General features: G+C 36.8%; 4 protein-coding genes across 4 annotated transcripts; 2 read left to right on the top strand and 2 right to left on the bottom strand.

The window, feature by feature from the left end:
• Positions 1-1193: 1193 nt before the first annotated feature.
• LOC111450303 (PRA1 family protein E) lies at positions 1194-2560 on the bottom strand. The gene has a single exon (XM_023090363.1). The coding sequence runs from the start codon at positions 2291-2293 to the stop codon at positions 1661-1663; it is 633 nt and encodes a 210-aa protein (XP_022946131.1). The 5' UTR covers positions 2294-2560; the 3' UTR covers positions 1194-1660.
• Positions 2561-5596: 3036 nt separating this feature from the next.
• LOC111450298 (ankyrin-1) lies at positions 5597-13756 on the bottom strand. Its single transcript, XM_023090355.1, has 13 exons — positions 13626-13756; positions 13456-13518; positions 13179-13349; positions 12169-12300; positions 11538-11677; positions 10927-11013; positions 9384-9509; positions 8440-8592; positions 7512-7583; positions 6721-6822; positions 6416-6586; positions 6201-6280; positions 5597-5888 (listed from the first exon to the last, which is right to left on the bottom strand). Exons 1-13 carry the CDS (start codon positions 13654-13656, stop codon positions 5834-5836), a joined length of 1383 nt encoding a protein of 460 aa, XP_022946123.1. The 5' UTR covers positions 13657-13756; the 3' UTR covers positions 5597-5833.
• A 1519-nt stretch (positions 13757-15275) lies between these two features.
• LOC111450294 (receptor-like protein kinase ANXUR1) lies at positions 15276-18664 on the top strand. The gene has a single exon (XM_023090344.1). The coding sequence runs from the start codon at positions 15520-15522 to the stop codon at positions 18082-18084; it is 2565 nt and encodes an 854-aa protein (XP_022946112.1). The 5' UTR covers positions 15276-15519; the 3' UTR covers positions 18085-18664.
• A 2520-nt stretch (positions 18665-21184) lies between these two features.
• Positions 21185-22315, top strand: LOC111450301 (histone H1-like). The gene is made up of 2 exons (XM_023090359.1): positions 21185-21451; positions 21543-22315. Exons 1-2 carry the CDS (start codon positions 21269-21271, stop codon positions 22140-22142), a joined length of 783 nt encoding a protein of 260 aa, XP_022946127.1. The 5' UTR covers positions 21185-21268; the 3' UTR covers positions 22143-22315.
• Positions 22316-22900: the final 585 nt, after the last annotated feature.

The raw sequence follows: 22900 nt of genomic DNA, 5'->3' as shown, positions 1-22900 counted from the left end.
TAATAATAAATAAATAATAATTTTTTTTTTTTTTTTTTTTTTTTGTTAGTTTGTTTGGAATCCAGCTGAGATTAGCTTCATTCATACACTTATTGATGCCAACCCATTTCATCAAAAGTTTAATTTTTGTTAAACAATGATTTCTAAGTTTCTAAACAAAAATCCATCTTTATTTTTAAAAATTACTTTCATTTTTTATTACATTTTTACCCTTTGTTTTTCACTAAATTGTTAATACTCACCTTCAATTTTTCTAATACTTAATTTAAAAGAATTAAATTACTTATTAAAATCAATTATATTTTTTTATATCGTAGTTATATGATTAATTATATAAAAGTTAACTTCAAATACTTCTTTAACGATTGTAAATGTAACAACGTAAAAGATTGCAATTGCAACTATCGTCCTAGACGATGAAATCGAATATTTATGGTAAAAATTGATACACCATACCATTTGATTAATTAACAATAACAAAGGCAACAAATAATTTTCCCCACACTTTTTTTTAATTTATTTAGTCCAATTATCATAACAAAGAAATAAAAGACCATTTATGTTCATTTGGAATTTAAATCCGTGATTTTAAATCTTTTTATTTTCATAATTGAGATCAAACGAATCATCATAGTTGGTCTAGTGATCAATAAATATAACATAAAAATAAAAAAGATTTAGAGAGGATGAGCTCAAGCTCGGGACATTGTAAACACTAATTGAATAGATTCCTGAACTGAACTGACTTTGTCTAATGAAACTCTAAATCTTCAAATTTGTTAATCAATTCTAAAAGAGTTAAAAGCTGCTTGACAACAAAATTTAAACCTCGTAAAAGTCGATATTTCTGGGCAGTCGTTTTATTCGTTTTAGATAGCTTCGAGTCTCATCCCCTACATTATTCTCAAAACCCTCACAAATCAATCCCTGAGGAGGTTTCATGTTCATCCTAGCAGAGAAGTTTTGGCTATCAAGTTTCCAACCTAAAAAGTATGCGCCCAGGAAGGCCTTACCACTAGGGCACTCTCGCAATTCAAAAACATAGTATGACCATGTTTCGAGTGAGATTATATATCTAACTCAGTTGAGCTATGCTCGCGTTCCTTTTCAAACCATAAACGTCTCATACTCATACTTTTTTCTGCATCAACGTCATACAAATGAATGGATAAACAGAAGGCCACATCAAAACATTGTCAAATCAAAAGATGCAAGCACAGTAGTATAGAACGAGGAAAAATCATAGTTCCTCATGCTAAATGTTCGAGTGATGAACATTGAATATTTTACATGTACATATGAAAAAAAAAAACAGGCAAAAGCAAGAACCCTTCCAGACCCAGAAAATAAACACCAAATTCAAGAAATCCTCTCCATTCCAAGATCCAACCACATCAATCTCCCAGAAAAAAGTTGATGATTCAGAAACAGCATCTCAGAATCTCCCACATTCAAACTCATGGGTGTCTCTAATGCCACTAAAGCTTTAATCCCACCATAAGTATAATCCACACCAAACGAAACACAATGTGAAAATAAAACCAACAAATGAATTGGAACCAGATTCCAATGACCAGATGAACCCAAGCTAGCACAATAAGGAATCGAGTGATTGAAACATACCCATCAAACTGGCCGGAATTCTGAATGAAATTGGGAATCAAATCCGAGTGTAACCTCGTTGTTGTTGTTGCTGATTTCCCACAACCGACAGCAATCCCCCTTCTGCGGCGGTCTCCTCGTCGAGGAAATGATCCGCTGTAATCCGAAACGCCGCGTGAAGTCCGACCACAGCGACACCTGTAATTAGGGCTCCCAAAACATTCGATCCGACATCAGTAGAAACAAGAGCAATGATGGTAACAATGCTCAAAACCCCCAAAACAATTTTATCATCGAATGTTTGGTTGAAGAGAACGAGGGGCTGGTCACGAAGGAAGTAGCAGAACAACCAACCAACGAAGATGAGGAGAAAGACGATGATCGAAATCGGGTGCCAGAACAGGCTGAGGAAAACGATTATGAGCATCACCAAGGCGTAATTAACACGAAAGTAGTCGACGTTCTGGCGGATTCTGGCCATGGCGTCGTCATAGCTGAAAGGGAGAGAAAAGGCGGAGAAATCGAAGAGCTCTCGCCATGGCCGCCGTGTGGCGATTAGGGATTGCGTGGTGGATTTAGCACGTTCGAGGAAGGAGGAACTGGAAGGGAAAGATGGTGGAACTCCGGCGGAGGTGGAGGCGGCCGGAGAGGGGACGGTGCCGTAGCCGGCGGAGAATTTAACCGGTGACATTGGGGGAATTTGGACGGATCTGAGGGATTTTTGGGGGAAGTGGGTTTAAATTTTCTGGGAAATTGATTTGAGGGTTGGATCAGTAGAATGGAGCGATGGGAATATGGGTTCCCATCTCCAGTTCTTCCCGCTTCTGAATCGTTTTACATTCGTTCTTTTGCAGAGATTATAAAGAAGACGGAGATGGAGAGTTTCCAGTTGCAATTTCCACAGTTTTCTAAATAATAATTTAAATGAAAATTTTGAATTTCAATATGATATGTCAATTTAGTTCTAACATAAACTAATTAAGTTAGGGTTAGTTTCATTAAATGCCACAAATGACAAATATGGCAATTTTTAGTGAAACAAATGTAACTATGGAATATATTTATAAATTTTTTCATATCAAACAAACAATTCAAGAACTTGATCCTAAAAAAAACCCTAAAAGAGAATACATCTCATTGAAGAACTTAAAAGAGAGTCTAAAGGGACCGAAAATGAGAGCTATGAAACTAAAGGATGCATTCACATCATAAGTGATAGATGACCACTTGTTGGTCAGGTTAGCCTCCAAACTCGATAACGCAAGCAATCCTTAACATTGGTACGACAAACAAAAACCAACTTTGTTGTTCCAAGAACATATCTCATGGCACTTGAAGAATAAGTGACCATGAAACTCATCTATTCTAATGTGGAGAACAAATACGATCAGAAATAGAATGTTCCAATGATGTAGTCGAACCTGCATATGAAACCTATCCCAAATAGTCAGTCGTAGAATAAGATATGCTTAGGAATGTTCCCCCCAAACAACAAAATTCTATATCAAGACATCTTAGGGCTCTTAGGTCACAGTACATTCCAACGCTGGTCAAGAGGTCATTTAACCTAATCATTCCTATCAGCCATGAGCCAAATAGAATGCATAGAGCTAGACAATCTATCCAATCCAAAAAGGCATCCTACTATTGACAAGATCCATATAGACGAAGATAATCATTCACTTATAATTACAAGGTGTCGATATCTAAAACAATCATCGTGCTAAACTAGTGGAATATGAGTCCTACCAACAACTATGGGTTCAAAGACTGACCACGCAGAACAATGCGTCAACCCAAGCAACACAAAGGGAAAAACCTGACTCATTAAGTTACTACTTTAGCATATTTAAACGCACGTGCATACCACCTAATTGAATCTGCTACTTGCCAAAAACAAAATTAATTTTTTTAGGACAAATAAATTGAATCTCATGTGTCAAATAGCATTTGAATAGGACATCTATATAATCAAATATGTTATCTCGAATCACATGTTTAAATCTAAATCTCCATTTTCACGGGTTGAACTCAACAAAAATAAATAAATAAATAAATAATCTTAAATGAAGTTCAAACAAAAAAATAATTACATGTGAAAATATTAACAAAAAATTAAAAAAAAAAAAAACAAAAACAAATATACGTTTAAAGTAGAAATTAACTCACCAACCAAATTCAAGAATAAAAGTTAAATTAACACAGCAAATCAAATTAAATATAAAACTTTAATAGTAACCAATTTTGTCTAACGTTTTTGCATGATCAAATAGTTTAGAATTTGTTTCATTAGGTTAGCCTAATTCTTAAGCTGTCGTGGTTGCCCACGTCTTCAGATTCCACTGCCTCATCATTATCTAAATTTTAAATTGGCATATGTCCCCTCCATATCATCATCCTATATCAGCACATTTTTCACGTAATTATCAGACCAAACAAGCTTAATTAGTACTAACCACTAACTAATTAAATCATTACCTCTAAACTACTCTCAAAGTTATACAAACTTCTATACCAAAAACAAACAAAAAGAACATATATGAACGAACTCCGCCGTCTTAGCCTTTGTAAAGTTGTCTATAGAACAATTGCAAAATGGTTGAAAAATAGGCTCTAACTCGTTTTAGGCAATACAATTGGTGATTCCCAAAATGCTTTCAAGCTGCCAAATAGCGGATAATATCATCTTTGGATACGAATGCATTCACTCTATCCATTGCTCTAAACCTAGAAAGAACGTGTATGCACCTCCCTAACTAGATACAATGAGTTATCCCTAAAGGTGTTAATAACAATCGTCCTTATCACCAAATGGCTCGAGCTAGTTTTTTAGACAACAAAAATTTTCTCTAACGGCGGGCAATATCATCATTGTATTCGAATGCATTCAACTCTATCCATTGGTCTAAATTTAGAAAGATCGATCATGCATCTCTCAAATGCAGGTTTTTCTCAGAGGCATGATGAATAAAATAGGTTTCCATGATGAAGTTCAGAAAGTTGGTAGGTGACCTACCAGCTTATGATAGGGTTGAACCTTTACCCAAGAGGAAACTTTTACACTCCTATGAGCCCACAATGTAGAAAACTACTCCCTGAGACTGATATTCATGTTCTTTAGCATTGCAAAATGGTAAAGAAACATCAGGCTCATGAGAGACACTTACGGTTTCCTTTTTAGCAGCCCAACTTTGATATCCTCAATCTCTCTTGCAGGGCTTTATCGGTTCTAAACAAAGGAGTTAGGTGAGCTAGTGGCAGGCTAATGGCCATGCTGGAATCCGCGGAACAAAAATGGTGGTCAACAGACAATCCACAACAAAATTATCAGAGACAATCAGAGACAAATAATTATCAACACAGCAACACGACCCAATGACAACAAAATGGGAAGCTCCAAATAAAAACACTTACAAAATCAATGTGGATGCCCCCATTTTGGATCAAGCCATGGTTTTGGGTTATAATCTGTAACCACAGTGGAGAAATTGTGGCCGGGGCGGAAGAATGCGCAAGTGTCTCAAATCTCATGGAATCGGCGGAGGCTACGGCTATTTGTTTCAGGAATCAGACCTGCCACAATAGAGTCCAACGCCATCACCTTCTACAATCTGATCTGATGAACATATCACTACGAAAACGAGCTCCAACCTGTTGTGGAGAATATTCAAGAACATTTGAAAAGAGGAGATGTTACAGGGTTTCGCATACCTGTCGCCAAGCAAATGGCCAAGCTCATGCCTTTGTCGTCCATGCCCAAATCCACCGTCACACTGAAATCTGGATGGAAGAAAGCCCACCTTGGGTAAGACAAGAGGAGCTTCTGGATGTCCAAACAATGTTACGGCTGCACAATCTCAGATACCTGACTTACGAGGACGACAATGTTTTGGTGCCCCATGCCAACTCAACTTCTTTTAATTCTGTTTTCAGTTTTTCTTTATGTTTAAATGGAACAATTGCTTACGATCTAGTTATCGAGACTAATCCAACATTAAATTAGCACTGATACAATATCAAATAAATTGAATAATAAAAAGAAAACAGTCACTTTAAGTTGTTCGTGAATTCCACACCTCAACTTCTCTCTATCAAAATCAACACTATCATTACTGTATCTTACGCCCACCCCAAAAGGAAATAAATTACAGGGAAGACAGGCAGAAGTAGAAAAATGGATCCTCGCCAGCACCAGATCTGATCATCTAAAGAATCAGCCATAGACGCTGGATTATGGTTTTTGTTTATCTGTGCCATGAAACTTTCTGCCTGCTTCAACTGCTTCCCTGCAAAGAAAACGAATATTGTGATGAATTATGAAGGGTAACTCCAAAATCCCCAAAAAAGAGAATCCTCAAACAGATTGGAGGAAGCATATATCATATCAACCCAGAAAGCATTACTGTCATAATGAAGTTTGTCCATTTTTGCAGTCATAATAAATGAAGACTTTCAACAAAACTGACTAATTACCATAAAGAACTACAAAAAAAAACAAATAGAAACAAAGGCTATCAAAAACGAAACCTCCAAATATAAATAACAAAACACACACACACACACACACATAGTAGAAACAGATTGAGATTAATAAGAACCTGAAAGCATTGACCAATGCCATATTGTTAGGATCAAGCTGGACACCCTCGTAGAAAGAGTTTGCTGCTTCTTCAAACCTCTGCAGTTATGACCACAAGTTCATGGAATAAGAAAAGTCTTATGATTCTTAAACAAAAAAAAAATGAAACTACTGAGTAGTGAGGTTATGACATCAACGCCCATGAAATGATTCACAGTGAACCTGAAGACTTGCCTGCAATAAACGTAAAGCTGCACCTTCTCGATAGCAAGCCTTGGGCCAATCTGGTTTCAATGCTCTACAGGCTCTTGCATCTGCTAAGGCCTGCTCAGCTTGACCTAACCGTATCCAACAAAGGCTTCGGTTGGAAAACAATGTACCATCAGTTGGATCCAGGTCGATGGCCTACAAATTTACATTGTATTAGTAGTCTAGTAGCATCAGCCACGCTTCCCAATACAGTCTCTGCCACATCTCATAACTTCAAAAAGAAAAAAAAAAACAGCCCACCAAAAAGAACAAAGAAAGCAAATACCTACCTGCGTATAAGCATCTACCGCTGTCTGAAAATCCTTTGTATTGAAAGCATCATCCCCTCTAGATTTGGCCTCTGCGGCTTTCTTCTTTGCTTCAGGTGACACCTAGAAGTTAAGTTGTAACAGTCACAACAGAGAACTGGATCACCACTTATAAAAATCATTTTAGTTTCTGTGCGCTTCATAAGCATTTTCATTTGATCATTTGATTAAAAAGTTGGTTAAGGGAGAGGATAGAAGTGTACTTATCTCATGAAACTTACATGGACAAATTTATCAAGCCATTATGACCAATTTGAATATAAAACAAACCACCGTATCAAAGTTTAGTAAATATTCTGTTGATACCAAATTCCGAAACCTTATTGCAACCACATTTTGAATAATCCATACGTAAATAATTTCCTTTACATTGGCAACGTACAAAGTACAGCTCAATACACAAACGGGCCAATGATTCATCTAAAGAAAGGTTTGAATGCCTTTAATGCATAATTCCCTCCGAGGTTCGCAGTTGTGAAAGGTTTGAACACTTGAACCAATATTTAAACTTCTTTTCCAAACAATGAAAGTAGTTATTTCTCTCACCCAAAAAAAAAAAAAGATTCTTTCCCAACCAATATATTGAATGACATTGACAAATTGTAAGTAACCATCTTAATTAGCCATTAATTTTCATCATCATCATCATCACTTATTAATCACGTTGGAGTGTTGCATGGAACGACCCATATGAAAACTTTGAACACATGAATAACCAAAAAATAAACTGATCGAGAGGGTTATAAATGCACCTCAGGCAAACCTTGCTCTCCTGCTGTGGAGTCTTTATGTTTATTAACCTCCTCCAGATTTCTAGAACTTTCCTACAAATTTCCATTGCAATTAAGATACAAAGCAGCTGTGAGATACAAAAACAATAAACAGGCAGATGTTAACGCAGTACTTGATAGAAAGCAGCCAATACAATCCCTTGTTACTCTATTCCAACAAAATTTAGCCCTTAAATTTAAAATATGAAGCAGCTATGAGATACTAGAAACAATAAACAGGCAGATGTTAACTCAGTACTTGACGGAAAGTAGCCAATACAATCCCTCTGTTAATCTATTCCAACAAAATTTAGCCCTTAAATTTAAGATACGAAGCAGCTATGAGATACAAAAAACAATAAACAGGCAGATGCAAACACTGCATTTGATAGAAGGTAGTCAATACAATACCTCTGCTACTCTACTCCAATTTAAAGGGTTAGTGGTGTGATCCCCCTATGTCAGCAACACTTCTTATCATTGTTATTATTTCCATCTATCTCTCCCTTTCGTAGATCAGATATCTTCACATACAATCTTTTTTAATTGCAATAGTCTAGATCGTGATGCAACAATAAGTTATCGAAAATGCATTGTCTGTAACCTTATTACGCATATGGCTTATCTGGAATATGGCTCAGCTTCTTCCCTTTATTTGAACAATTTTCTTGTTTTGATAGAAGATTTATTTTCGTAAAGGAAGAACAGACCACGTGATAAAAACATGAGACTATCCAAGGGATGCTGCAATCTAAAGGTTCGTAAAGGAGCAGAGACCAACATCAAGTGTACATTTTGATATCAAACGCAAAGAGTTTCTGAAGCGTATATATGCTAATGGAAAAAATGAAGGTATCATGAATAACCTATCTGCTAATTAGAAAGCCAAAATAGAATTACAAAATCATACTCGATCTTTGTTGATTTCATTCTGCATATACTCGAGTATTCCATCAGTGGTCCAATTAGGAATTGCCTCAACTGCTGAAGTCAAGGGAAGAAGAATCTCAACAGCTGCCCGATTACCTCTGGCTGCTGCAACCTGTACTGGCTTTAGCCCATCCTATAATGCAACAATAAAAAAAAAAAATTATGCTTAAAAGTGGTCTTCTTTGATATAACTTTTTATAGCAAACAAAGAAACTTTAGTGATCACAGCAAAAATTTACACAGCTTTTGACTTACAAGTTAAAAACATGGAGTAAGACCATTATAGTGTCCCTAGAGTTCGAAAGGAATCTAGCACATATTCATAATCATTACAAGAAGTTTAACAAACACTTATTGATCAAATCTAAAAAATGGTATGTATTTGGTCTGAAAAATTCTAATATCAATTTCAACTGAAGTTGCATAATACCACCACGAGACCTCAAATAAGCTTTGCCAGTTACTAGTTGATTTGATCTTGAAATATTTGTAAATAAGCAACTATTTGTTTCTTTTTTCTTATAGCGGAGAGTTTCTTTTAATTTATAGTAAAGACTTTTCAAATATCAATGAAAATTTTCTATTTCTTGTAGGGGAGAGTAGGATATGATATATTGATTATTTTGATTTTTCTGGTGTCTCTACTACCTTTTTAATTACCTAAAGTTGGGATGTGGTTTTGTAAGCTCCTTTTGACAAGGTTTATAGATGTTATTGTATTTTCTCAGTACAATTTTATAGTAACTTCCACTATATCAAAGAAAGATGTTTTGCATAAAAAAGATCTGAGAAGAAGAAAAATATGAAACGTTGGTATCCCATCCCATAAATCAACAAAAGAAGGAATATGAACAAGATTTTTTTTAAAAAGTAATAACCGTGCCTAGATGTAAAACTTTGTCCATGGATTAGGATCCATACTACCTCATCAATGGCATTAGGATCGGCCCCAGCTTGTAACAAACTATTGATAATTTCAAGGTTCCCACTATCAGCAGCAATATGAAGAGGGGTTGCTCCACCAGCACTGATATTTACTTTAGCACCTGCCTGTGGATTAAATGCAAAGGATGCAAAAAAGTCAAATTCTACTAAACACGGACATACAGCAATACTTGCTGATTCAAAAATTAGCATAGAGCTACAAAGGAACTATTATGGTTGAGCACTGTAGAGCGGATTTGTGGAAGATATGGCTGGAATGAAACTCAACAAAATAAACGAAGAGAAGGAACCACAAGTGAATTTCTAGAGTTCTCTATCTTCAATGCTCTTTACTGGTGTAAAATTGACAGCCTTTTAAGAATTTCAGCTTAAATTTCCATGTGACCAACTGGAGGAATCTTTTGTAATTCCTCTGATTGTGACCTCATTTTGTATTTTTTTGGATTATTTCATTCTTTCAGTGAAATTGTTTCTTATCCCAAAAAAAAAAAACAAGGCATAAAGCAATATAACTGTCCAACAAATGCACAGAATGAAAGTACATTTTCCATCACCAGACAAATATGGATTCTTCCAGATAAGAAACACTCGTAAAGAATTTACAAAAGGGAGAAAGAAAAATTAGGTCAAAAAGAAAATAAACTTCCTTGCTTCTTTCCCGAACATCCTAATCACTAATTGTACTGTGTTCTCCTTAATAACTTTCAAGTCCCCATAGAGACTGCTTTTTGCCAAGCTCTCAGCTCAGTCTTTATTTTCTCAAGTTTGTAAAACAAGACCTAATGGACATTCTCAAACCATACAATGCTTTTTTCACTGCTCTTCTTCAGCAAGCATTTAGAAGAATATGTTCAAAACATTTGGATTTCAATGATGCACTCCCCCTCCAACTGATCACAGGTTAGAATTTAGATAAAAGCTATTGGGAGGACCAACATAGCTACTGTTCAGCTATTTGCTGTGAATATGCCATAAGATTCCTTACTAGCTTAAAGAGATGTCGAGGATTTTGAAGGAAAAATTTAGTCTTAGCCTCTCGGCGGTGTATACTAGACTGGATATAAATTTTTCTAACTATTCATGATTTTTACTCGTACCAACTGTATCGTTTTCTGTGCACTATAATGGTGAATGCACACATTCTGATGCCTGTGTTTCCATCACTTTTTTCAATATTCTCTTCTCTATATGAAATGCTTCTGATCCAAGAAGAAGAAGCAAAGAGTTATCTCTAGGAGGTGTATACTGGACTAGCTATATTTTTCTAATTATTTATCATTTTTATTCATACCAACTAGATAGTTTTTTGTGCTCTACGATGATGAATGCAGAGATTCTGATGCCTAGTGCTTCCATCACTTTTTTGTACCATTCTCTTCTCTTAATGAAATGCTTCTGATCGAAGAAGCAAAAGGTTCATTATTCACACATTACAGCTTGGAAGTAATTAGAATTCAATCAAATATCATTAGTATATGACCTCAGAAGGAACAAAAAAAACGAAGGTCAACAGAAGCAAAACCTGAATCAATAAATCCAAGCAAGCCAGAGAACCAGCAGCCACTGCTGACAATAGGGGGGTAATATCATCGTCAGTTTCAGCATTGGGCTGAAAAATATTAGAGAACATTTATCGCATTAGTGTACACATACAAAGGGAAAAAAATCATCCACGCTTAAATTATCTAAAACATGTCATTGTAAAAATTATGACATGACAAGCTAGTGAAAGTAAATGAAAGAGAAGCTGAAGAACTTAAGAATATATACTGTAGTTGAGGATAATCCACAATCAATGGCAAAGACCCATTAGAAAATCTCTGATATTTTTTAAGCGACGGACCAATACTTCTCTCGACAGTTAAATCATTACTGGCCTCCCAAAAATAGAGATCAATTCATAGAGAAATCTTAAAGGAAGATTACAACTTTACAAATATTGTTCTATGACTATCATGCCAAAGTTAAAACACAAGAATTACCAAAGCAACATTTTCATCAAAAAAAAAAAAAAAAACTTTCCAATTAGAACTCAATCAAATAAGAAGCCTCAAGTACACAAGTTATTTCAATCAATTATATATTTAAGAATATGGAATCTCATAATGGAGATAAAATTGTGAGCTTATATACATTAGCGTGGTGCTCAAGGAGCAGTTTTACAGCTTCCTGTTGGGCATGACCAGCAGCCCAAATCAAAGGGGAGCCGGCATCACTCTGGGAGTTAACATCAGGACCTCTTGAGAGTAAAAACTTTAGCAGCTCAATATTTCCTGCATTAGAAATTAGAAATAATAAAAGTTATACATCGCTCTACAAAATTAGTCCTTACTCTTTCTATCTGTTCTAGGCATGGCACGTACATTGGCCAACCCCAATATTTAGTTTGGTTAAGCATCCTCCCTTCCCTCCCACCTAAACCATTAACTCTCACCCCTTTCTAAGCAAGCAATGGAAGAATTTCATATCATATAACAGACACTGGCAGTTGTAACTATTTAAGCAGCCAAGCCACATGATACATATTCTAGATGTAAGATGTTCAATGATTAAACAAAAATAATTCCCTTCTAATATCCAGACCTAAGAATTAGATGTAAAATGACAGGACTAGGTTCCAGAAATACACTCTATTGTTACTCAAATACTTTTTTCTATTTAGGAACCACTGCTTACTCAAATCAAAATGCTGGCAACAGAATCCTATAGCCCACTACATGTAGGGGCGTGAGAAGAAAGAAGAAGGATTACAAGATGAATTTACCAATGCCTGCAGAATGATGAAGAGCTGTGGCCCCTAAGTCACTTGCTATTGCAGGATTAGCACCACTCTCAATAAGGTATCTTGCAGTATCAGTATGTCCTTGTCGAGCAGCATGAATAAGTGGTGTTTCACCTGTAAAACTCCAAATGAGGTCTAATATTGTAGTACTTGGAGAAAAAAACACAGGACATCATGGTTTCCTTTTTAAGTAAAATGAAGAGCGTCTTGAATTCTTGATGTGAACAATATGATCATACAAATAATTTACATACTTTATTGAATTTCATACTAGCAAAAGGCAATAAGAATTATACAAGAAAAAAATAATTATACAAGAGTGACACAGACAAAACCAATAGAACTCTATACTCATTAAGAGAGCATTTAGAATATCAAATTAATCTTCTCGTGCTCAACAGTCAAACATTCCTCAACCTGCATCTTGCCTCTATTTGTCAAATGCAAACTACGATGCCTCCTTGATAAGTCTAATGGTAATGAAGTACTCAACCAAGTAAAAACCAATGCACGCCACCTAAATCCAAATGCTAACATGGATTCCAAACTAATCTACGTGTAGCATCAAAACCAGTACCAGGTGCAAATAAGAACTCTTTCTGGGAACTTGTTTCTTCAAGACCAAACTTGGCAGTTCAGTTATTACCTTGTTTTCTTTGTTAAACAAAGTATAGTTAATTCTACAACACGAAAGGTACATCTAAAACACGAATTAGAATCCAACTTCATTGATATGCAAGTGAAGACAATAAAATAAAAAAAATCTATCCTGGGCATAAAATGGAATATCAAATTATTTTCAGCATTCCTATAATTAATAATCATATATAAGCCAACTAAATTCCTAAAGAGTTGAACATTAAAGGCAATAGAAAAGATTTAAGAAGATTTATAGTTCAACAATGGCCAACTCTGACGACTAAAACACAATTTCCTTATCTCATAACCCAAATTCCCCCAACAAATAGACAAATAACGGATAAGTAACTTGCCATCTTCATCTCTTGTATCAACATCGAGCTTCAATTCCTCTAGCAGATACTTGCAGACCTCAGTCTTTCCTTCTCTTGCCGCGAAATGAAGTGCTCCTCGCTTATTAGCGTCCTTAATGTCAGCCACAGTTCCCGACAATCCCTTCCCATCGTCAAGCCTAGCAGCCAAATCTAATTGAACATAACAAAGCATTACATAAGAAGTCGACAAATTTTATAAGAAACATAAAATGATCAAATTCAAGCTGGCAAGAACTCGAATAATGAAAAAACTTACTCTTCATGAGATCAATGTTTCCCGTACGAGAGGCGTTGAGAAATTGTTGAACTATCTGCCTCACTGGATAGAATACAAGATTTTGCATCATACAAATTGTTAGCATATAAGCAGAAGAAAGAAGAAGATTAAAATGAGAAACAGGGTACAAAAAATGGTGCTAGAAGAACCTGCGAGAGCGTCTGAAGCATCGGGAGCCATGTTGAGGTAAGCCTCTGAGATTGGTTCCTAAAACCCTAGAAGAAGAAAGGTACTGCAGTCTGTAGAATTCACTGGATTGCGCGGTTTTTTTTTTTTCTTTTTTGATAAATTATGATATTGGTTTCTATTTATTCCCGACTTTCAAATTTGTCTTATAAATCATAGTAAGAGTCGCGAGCGATTACTCTAAAGACGTTTTCGATAATCTAAAGCTGTAGACTATCCATAGAACTTTGTTCAATAAGGAAAAACGTTAGTAATCCGCTCTCTAGTTGAGCTATGAAAGTCGAAGAACATCAATAATTTGTTATTAAACTCGACATTTTTAAAATCAAAGAGACCAACAAAAAAAAAAAAAAAAATGGAGAGAGACACTCTGTTTTTGGATCTCCTGAGTTATAATAAGATTTGAACTCGCTACCTTAATTTACAATTTTGTGTTTGATATGTTCTTAAACATTCAATTTAACGTCTAATAAGTATTGACAAATTAATAACTCGTCTTATTTAATGAAATTTGAACTTTTGATGAGGCTGACGACAATACAGTAACGTCCCACGGCGGATAATATTTATGAGTAGTGGGCCTTGACGGTTGCAAATGGTATTAGAACCAGATACTAGGCGGTGTGTCTAGTTGTGAGGTTCAACACGGTTTGGGAAGGGGAATGAAGCATTTACAAGAGTGTGGAAACCTCTCACTCGTAAACCCATTTTAAAAACCATGAGGTCGACGCGTAATGGGTCAAAGTGGACAATATCGACTCACGTTGGGCTATTATAGCTACCCTAAAAAAATACTTGATTTTCACCGTCATCTTGTTCCATAATTATTAGTCATATTTGATTTTTTAAAAAATTTATCGTATTTTTGTATCGTCAATGAGAATAATGATTTGATATAAAATCAAAACCGACCACAATCGACTGGTAGGAACAAATGGCAACCAACCAACCAACGAGGTTTGATCGACCTTGAATCAAACCTCAATCATAGCCGAATAAGATTTCCAAACGTGTTAGTGACGAGTTTGCTTCGAATTTTGGTGAGTAGAATAATTAATATTTTTTCTATTTTCTATTTTCTTTTTAATTTATAGATTACAATATTAAACATACTTATATTTTTCCATTACGAGTGATTAATTTTTTTTAATTTAAAAATTATAACGATGAAAAATTAAATATCCAAATTTAAAATGATAATGGATATAAATTTAAGGATTAAAATTAAAAAAAAAAAAAGGACAAATTAATAATTATTTGGTATAATTTAACCTTTAGAGATTTAAAATAAAAATAGAAAAAAAAAACTGCATAATAATGCTATATATATAGCCAAATTCAAATTTCCCGTTTGTTTGTAACAGTTCACGCGGTTTAGAGAGAGAGAGAGAAGAGAGAGAAGAGAGAGAAGAGAGAGAAAGCAGAAACAAAACAGAAACCCTATTTCTGCACGATGAAGACGACGGTGGAAGAAGACGATCCGGCGAAGATTTTCATTTCCCGCGACGTTCTTTCTTTCTGAGATTAAAACCCCTTTCCTCCAAACTGAAAAGTTTCTATAAGAATCCAAAAATAGCTGGATTCCGTTGGCTCCGTCTGTTTCAAAGAACTTCTTGATGCCTCCTTCAACCCAACGATCTCCCTTACGCCATTAAAGCACCTCCTCCATTTTTTATTAGAGATGTGTTAGGTTAAGATTCCTGAAGACTAGCAAACCCATTGGGTCATTCTTTTCCTCTGGCGTGCAGGGAAGAAGGGTTTTCCTCCATTTTTCCCCTTCTTTCTTCTTTCGATTTCTTTCCCTTTTTGTTTTCTTGGTCAATTTCTTTTCCTGTACGCCGAAGATATTATGCACATATGAATGTCAATACCTATGTGATGTTTTCTCTCTTCTTCGTCTTGCTAGGGCTATTTAATGGCTTTCACTCTGTTTCTGTTGTTGCTTCCGATCAGGCATTGTTGTTGAGTTGTGGTTCTAACGATGAGGCCACGGATGATAATGGCCGAAAATGGACCTCCGATTCCAAATTCCTCGACGGCAAAAATACCTTAGCCGCACCTGCTGGATTTCAAGATCCGTCCATGACTTCGCAGGTTCCGTACATGGAGGCTAGGGTGTTTACGGCAGTGACGGCTTATAAATTTCTCATCAAACCTGGTAATCGCTACTGGCTTCGACTCCATTTTTACCCTTCCACATTCGGCCCTCATGATTCTGCAAGTTCTTATTTCACCGTCGTTGTGAATGATTTGATCCTTGTGAAGAATTTCAGTGCTTATCTCACATGTCAGGCCTTCACTCAGGCCTACATTGTTCGCGAATTTTCACTCGCGGCTTCGAAATCTGAATTCCTGAGTTTGACATTCACGCCTGTTTCTGGATTTGCCTTTGTTAATGGGATTGAATTGATTCAAATGCCGGAGATCTATGGGAAGGCTATAATGGTGGGTGTAGGGGACCGCACCATGGATTTGGCCCTGTCGAGTATGCAGACGATGGTGAGATTGAATGTCGGTGGGAGCTATATTTCTCCAGCGAATGATTCCGGCCTGAGTAGAGCATGGTATGATGACTTTCCTTATCTCTATGGTGCTTCTGAGGGCGTTACAATTGAAGCTTCCAAGAGTTTGGTGATTCATTATAGAGATATGCCGAAGTATATTGCACCTGTAGAACTTTACAGGTCATTGAGATCAATGGGGACATTAAATGGTGTGAATGTGAATTTCAATCTGACATGGTTGTTTCCTAATATTGATCCCGGGTTCATGTATCTTGTGAGGTTACATTTCTGTGATCTGTATATGAGTAAGCCAAATCAGGTGGTGTTTGATGTGATCATTAACAATCAAACTGCAGATGCGAACGGGATCGATGTGATAGCTTGGGCAGGTGCCGCGGGGGTTCCTAAATTCAGGGATTATGTTGTGTTTTCTCCAGAAGCACCAACAATGCAACAGATTCAGCTGGCATTGCATCCTAGGCTGTTGGATGCGCCTGAATATGCGGATGCTATGTTGAATGGGGCCGAGATATTCAAGCTTGAATCCGGGAAGAACTTGGCAGGGAAGAACCCTCAACCCTCAGCCTTTAGGATGAAGATTGAGACTCAAACAGAGAGAAATTTTGAAACAAAGATCAACAATGCTGAAGTCATTGGTGGGGCTGCAGGGGCGGCTGCAGTTTTTGTTGTGATTGCAATTTGCTTTGCAGTGTACTATAGGAAGAACGGAAGGTCAAGGACTGATCCACACACAACTAGCTGGTTACCGATCTATGGGAACTCACATTCGACTGGCAGCAAATCAACGGTGTCGGGGAAGAGTACTGCAAGCAATTTGGCTCAAGGTTTGGCTCGGCATTTCTCGCTTCCAGAGATTTTACATGCTACCAATAACTTTAGTGAATCTAATGTGATTGGGGTTGGAGGATTTGGGAAGGTGTACAAGGGAGTGATTGATGGAGGAACAAAAGTTGCTATTAAAAGGTCGAACCCGTCATCAGAACAAGGAGTTCACGAGTTCCTTACGGAAATCGATTTGCTTTCGAAGCTGAGACACAAGCACTTGGTATCCTTGATTGGTTTTTGTGATGAAGACAATGAGATGTGTTTAATTTATGATTACATGGGTTTGGGAACTATGAGGGAGCATCTGTATAAGACCAACAACAAAACTCGTCTCTCATGGAAGCAAAGGCTGGAGATTTGTATTGGAGCAGCTAGAGGACTTCACTACCTTCACACAGGAGGGCAGTACACCATCATTCATAGAGATGTTAAAACTACCAACATTCTCTTGGATGAAAACTGGGTTGCAAAGGTTTCCGATTTCGGGCTCTCGAAAACTGGTCCGGATATGGCTCATGGTCACGTTAGCACGGTAGTTAAGGGCAGCTTTGGCTACTTAGATCCAGAGTACTTCCGGAGGCAACAACTGACTGAAAAATCTGATATCTATTCTTTTGGAGTTGTCCTGTTTGAAGTGTTGTGTGCAAGGCCTGCTCTAAATCCAAGCCTGCCAAGGGAACAGGTTAGTCTTGCGGATTGGGCGTTGCACTGCAAACGAAAAGGAGTTCTTGAGGATCTCATCGACCCTCACCTCAAAGGTAAAATCACCCCTGAAAGCTTGAACAAGTTTGCAGATATAGCTGAGAAATGCCTGAATGATCATGGAGCCGAGCGACCGTCTATGGGCGATGTATTGTGGAACCTTGAATTTGCTTTCCAACTTCATGAAAATGCCAATGGCGGTGGCTCGAGTCATAGTTCGAGGATAAATGATGAAGATAGCCACATAAACGAAAACGTGGCTGCACATTACAACAACCTCAACCTTGGAAATGACCAAGATTCACTTCAATCCAGTGAACAAAATAGTACTGCAATCTTCTCTCAACTTCTCCATCCACAAGGACGATAATGCGCGAAAACCTCTTCGACATTGTTCCTGTGCCCCCTGAACAAGGTGCCTAACCAGTGAACAAACAAAAACCATAGTAGTTCAAGCATGTTGAACTTGAGGGAGCGTTGTATTTATGTTGGTATTAGCTATTGGGTGTTTCTGGATGTTTTCATTGGACAGTATACGCATTGGAATCTGTACTTTACACACAACAAACTTGATCAGACTCAAATTCAGCCTGCTGCCTGTTCCTTATGATAAAGTTATACTCACAGAATATTTTAGCTCTTTGCAAAGAACAGGTACGTGCACATACTATCTTCTAGGAGCTGTCTTCAGATGATCAAGTTAGTTTTTCATTTCTCTTAAGTGGGTTTTTCTTTCTGCATCCTTCAAATGTTGCTGATTAGATGTTAAGATATTAGGGGCTGGAGTGATCATTGCCATTGATGTGTATATTTCCTAATTTGGGTTGTACCTCGTCGAGCAATGGACCTGTTAATGCTCTCGATATCAGGTTTAGTTTTTTCCTTTTTTTTTAAATGGTATTAGTATTGGTAATTTAGGTTGTACTCTCGTGAGCAATGGACCTGTTAATGCTCTTGATATCAGACTATGTTTTTCCCTTTTTCGTATTTTTCGTATTAGTATTGGTAAATCCCTCCTTCCATGAGTGGAATGTTCTACGATCATTGTTTCTATTATATTGATTTGCACGGATCTTAATACCATGTTGTTCAATGTTCTACGATCAGACTTTGTTTTTCCCTTTTTCAGATGGTATTAGTATTGGTAAATCTCTCATTCCACGAGTGTAATGTCCTACAATTGTCGTTTCTACTATATTGATTTGCACGGATCTTGATACCATGTTGTTCAATGTTCTACGATCAGACTTTGTTTTTCCCTTTTTCAGATGGTATTAGTATTGGTAAATCTCTCATTCCACGAGTGTAATGTCCTACAATTGTCGTTTCTACTATATTGATTTGCACGGATCTTGATACCATGTTGTTCAATGTTCTACGATCAGACTTTGTTTTTCCCTTTTTCAGATGGTATTAGTATTGGTAAATCTCTCATTCCACGAGTGTAATGTCCTACAATTGTCGTTTCTACTATATTGATTTGCACGGATCTTGATACCATGTTGTTCAATGTTCTACAATCGAACTTTGTTTTTCCCTTTTTCAGATGGTATTAGTATTGGTAAATCTCTCATTCCACGAGTGTAATGTCCTACAATTGTCGTTTCTACTATATTGATTTGCACGGATCTTGATACCATGTTGTTCAATGTTCTACAATCATCGTTTCTACTATATTGATTTGCACGGATCTTGATACCATGTTGTTCAATGTTCTACAATCGGACTTTGTTTTTCCCTTTTTCAGATGGTATTAGTATTGGTAAATCTCTCATTCCACGAGTGTAATGTCCTACAATTGTCGTTTCTACTATATTGATTTGCACGGATCTTGATACCATGTTGTTCAATGTTCTACAATCGGACTTTGTTTTTCCCTTTTTCAGATGGTATTAGTATTGGTAAATCTCTCATTCCACGAGTGTAATGTCCTACAATCGTCGTTTCTACTATATTGATTTGCACGGATTTTGATACCATGTTGTTCAATGTTCTACAATCGGACTTTGTTTTTCCCTTTTTCAGATGGTATTAGTATTGGTAAATCTCTCATTCCACGAGTGTAATGTCCTACAATTGTCGTTTCTACTATATTGATTTGCACGGATCTTGATACCATGTTGTTCAATGTTCTACAATCGGACTTTGTTTTTCCCTTTTTCAGATGGTATTAGTATTGGTAAATCTCTCATTCCACGAGTGTAATGTCCTACAATCGTCGTTTCTACTATATTGATTTGCACGGATCTTGATACCATGTTGTTCAATGTTCTAGATCAGACTTTGTTTTTCCCTTTTTCAGATGGTATTAATATTGGTAAATCTCTCATTCCACGAGTGTAATGTCCTACAATCGTCGTTTCTACTATATTGATTTGCACAGATCTTGATACCATGTTGTTCAATGTTCTACGATCATCGTTTCTACTATGTTTTACAAATGATTATGACCTCATGCTATGAATCACACTTCAAGAAATTGTTATAATGGTTATCTTGACTTCTAAGAACCATGACTATGAATCAAACGTTCACCTTATCGAAAAACTAGTTGAATTGCAAATGTTTTTAAAGAATAATATTCTAGTATTAGTAATATTGTGTCTGGTGTTGAATGCAAGTCTTCGATTTAGAATACTTAAGGTAGCGTTGAAACGCTACAAAAATAGTAATGTCTTTTTTTACTATCACTCAATCCCTATTACATATGTTATCATCCAATTGGGTAAGTGATTGGATTCTACAAATCATTTTAAAGTTTTTAAAAAGAACCAACCGACGTGTACGTTGGCACATTACTTTTCACCGAGAAAGGCGAGCAAATTCTATTTATTATTACATGTTTACTTTCAGTAAAGTTGACGTTCGTTAGTACTAAATACTATCCACTATTAACGTGTGCAACTTTGATAGAGTTTGAGTTTTAAAATTTCACATCTAACGTTGATAAAAACATTTAATTTTTAGACCACTTGAATCATCGAGAAGGTAGTTAAGATGGTGAAAGAAAATTAGACGATAAATTTCAAATTTTGTATTCAAATCAACCGATAACGTGAAATATGTTGAAAAAACCCTAATTTCAACCGGTATTCACGAGAAACTCAATTACTTTTGATATAGGATACCGAACAACTTGAAATTACATTCATTTGAAAGCTTAGATTCTAAGCTACAAAACCATCTCAAGATCACTAAAATTCATCAAGTATTGAACAAGTTATGGCCTTAAGAAGTTAAGTGAAAAACACATAAAAAAACTCCCATTTTCATATTGAACTTGCTCATCCATATCCATTCTTAACCCCTACTTTCATTTCCCACCGTGGATTAAATCCTAGATCTAACGGCTTATATTTAAATTTCCACTAGGATCTCGATCCGCGTCGAAAGTATTTGGACCAATCATATCGCAGTAGCATGACTCCATTTGATTATATAAACTGCCCTCAACCATCTCTCTCCTCATCGAGTTTTCTCTCTCTAAAATTGATTCCTCTTTCTCTCGCTCTTTAGCTAACGTTTCGAGTTCAAGCTATTTATCGATTCCAATAATGTCTTCCGCCGCTGATCCTGTTGCCTCCTCCGATGCTCCCGCCACCGTGGCTGCGGTGGCGCAGCCAGTGGAGAACGATTCGAAGTCGAAGAAAGCTGCGGCTTCTAAAGCTTCGAAGGCTAAGAAACCATCTGGTGCGAAGAGGACCAGATCTTCGCCGACTCATCCTCCTTTCTTTGAGGTATGAGAAATTGATCTCTGTGTTGATCGGTAATGTTTGTTTATTCTATTTCTACGTTCTGATCTGATCGAATTTTGAAATTGTTCTACAGATGATTAGTGAAGCGATTGTGTCGCTGAAGGAGAGGACCGGCTCGAGTCAGTACGCCATTACGAAATTCAGCGAAGAGAAGCACAAAAAATTGCCGTCCAATTTCAGGAAGCTCTTGCTCGTTCATCTGAAGAAGCTAGTCGCCGCTGATAAACTCGTTAAGGTCAAGAACTCCTACAAACTTCCATCAGCGCGCTCGAAAGCAGCAGCAGCGCCAGTTGTCGCCAAGAAGCCAGCGAGCTCTAAACTCAAGGCGGCTGTGAGCGTAAAGAAGGCCGCCGTCGCTAAACCGAAGGCTAAAACTGCTGTGAAACCTAAGCCAAAGGCCGTTGCGAAGCCAAAGTCAGCCGCTAAATCGAAGGTCGTCGCGAAACCAAAGGCCGTCGCTCCAGCCAAGCGTAAGGCGGCAGAAAAGGTTAAGAAGGTCGCTCCGAAGCCTAAGCCAGCTGCAAAGCCCGCTAAAGTTGCGAAAACACTGTCACGAACTTCGCCAGGAAAGAAAGCTGCACCGGCGGCGAAGGCGAAGAAGGTAGCGGCGAAGAAGCCAAAGACTGTAAAGTCTCCGGCGAGGAAAGTCCAGGCAAGGAAAGTCAAGAAATGAATTGTTAGGGTTTTTGATTAAATTCTAGGGTTTGTTTGTTACTTACTACTAGTTCGTAGCGATGTAAATTAGGAACATGAGATGCAATCGTTGCTATACACTATTTTTATTGAAATTTCCAGTTTGATAAATTCAAGGGTTTATCAAATCAATCTTCCGATCTGTTCTCCAAATACAGTGATTATCTCTCTTCTTCCATACTTGTTTACCTTGGGATTCTGATTGGTTTCTTGTAGAGATGAGCGTTAAAGCTTCGAAGGTTAGCTTCAATGGCGGATTTCCCGTATTTTGAAGCGTTTGTTCTTCTGTGTAACGCCGTTTTGATATCTGGATGGCTCACGTGCGTCGCACGCGATTACAATCCACGTGTATCGCATTCAATTACAAGCCACCGAAATTTTAGGATTTAAATTGCTTCCCAAAGTCCTACACTTTTGGAGCCTTATTAAAATGATTTTTCTTCTCTTTTTTGTAAATAAATGATTTTTCATTTTTTTTTTTGCTTTTAACATCGAGACTGCCGTTAAAATACAGTAAAATTTTAATTTATTTTCAATAAGTAAATTAATAGCTCATTTTCGGTTATTATTATCATTTTATTAAATCGCTGTTTTTTTTATATGATTATTTTTTAACATTAGATGTTCGTAACTAATTAAATTAATAGAAAATGGAGGGAGCCTCCAAATTATATATAAATATATATATTTACACTATTGAAATATATTTAACTTTTATTCCGTGTTGGAAAAGTGGAA

This window comes from Cucurbita moschata, unplaced genomic scaffold (assembly GCF_002738365.1).
Source record: "Cucurbita moschata cultivar Rifu unplaced genomic scaffold, Cmos_1.0 Cmo_Scf00012, whole genome shotgun sequence".
NCBI classification, from domain to species: domain Eukaryota; kingdom Viridiplantae; phylum Streptophyta; class Magnoliopsida; order Cucurbitales; family Cucurbitaceae; genus Cucurbita; species Cucurbita moschata.
Note: the sequence above shows the minus strand (reverse complement) of the source record. Positions and strands in the feature narration are given on the sequence as shown.

Coding starts and splice junctions, on each gene's coding strand:
- LOC111450294 (XM_023090344.1), top strand. CDS start 15,520: ATGAATGTCAATACCTATGTGATGTTTTCTCTCTTCTTCGTCTTGCTA.
- LOC111450301 (XM_023090359.1), top strand. CDS start 21,269: ATGTCTTCCGCCGCTGATCCTGTTGCCTCCTCCGATGCTCCCGCCACC. Junction 21,452..21,542: donor CTCATCCTCCTTTCTTTGAG/GTATGAGAAATT, acceptor ATTGTTCTACAG/ATGATTAGTGAAGCGATTGT.
- LOC111450303 (XM_023090363.1), bottom strand. CDS start 2,293: ATGTCACCGGTTAAATTCTCCGCCGGCTACGGCACCGTCCCCTCTCCG.
- LOC111450298 (XM_023090355.1), bottom strand. CDS start 13,656: ATGGCTCCCGATGCTTCAGACGCTCTCGCAG. Junction 13,519..13,625: donor TGCTTCAGACGCTCTCGCAG/GTTCTTCTAGCA, acceptor TATTCTATCCAG/TGAGGCAGATAGTTCAACAA. Junction 6,587..6,720: donor CGGTAGATGCTTATACGCAG/GTAGGTATTTGC, acceptor GTAAATTTGTAG/GCCATCGACCTGGATCCAAC.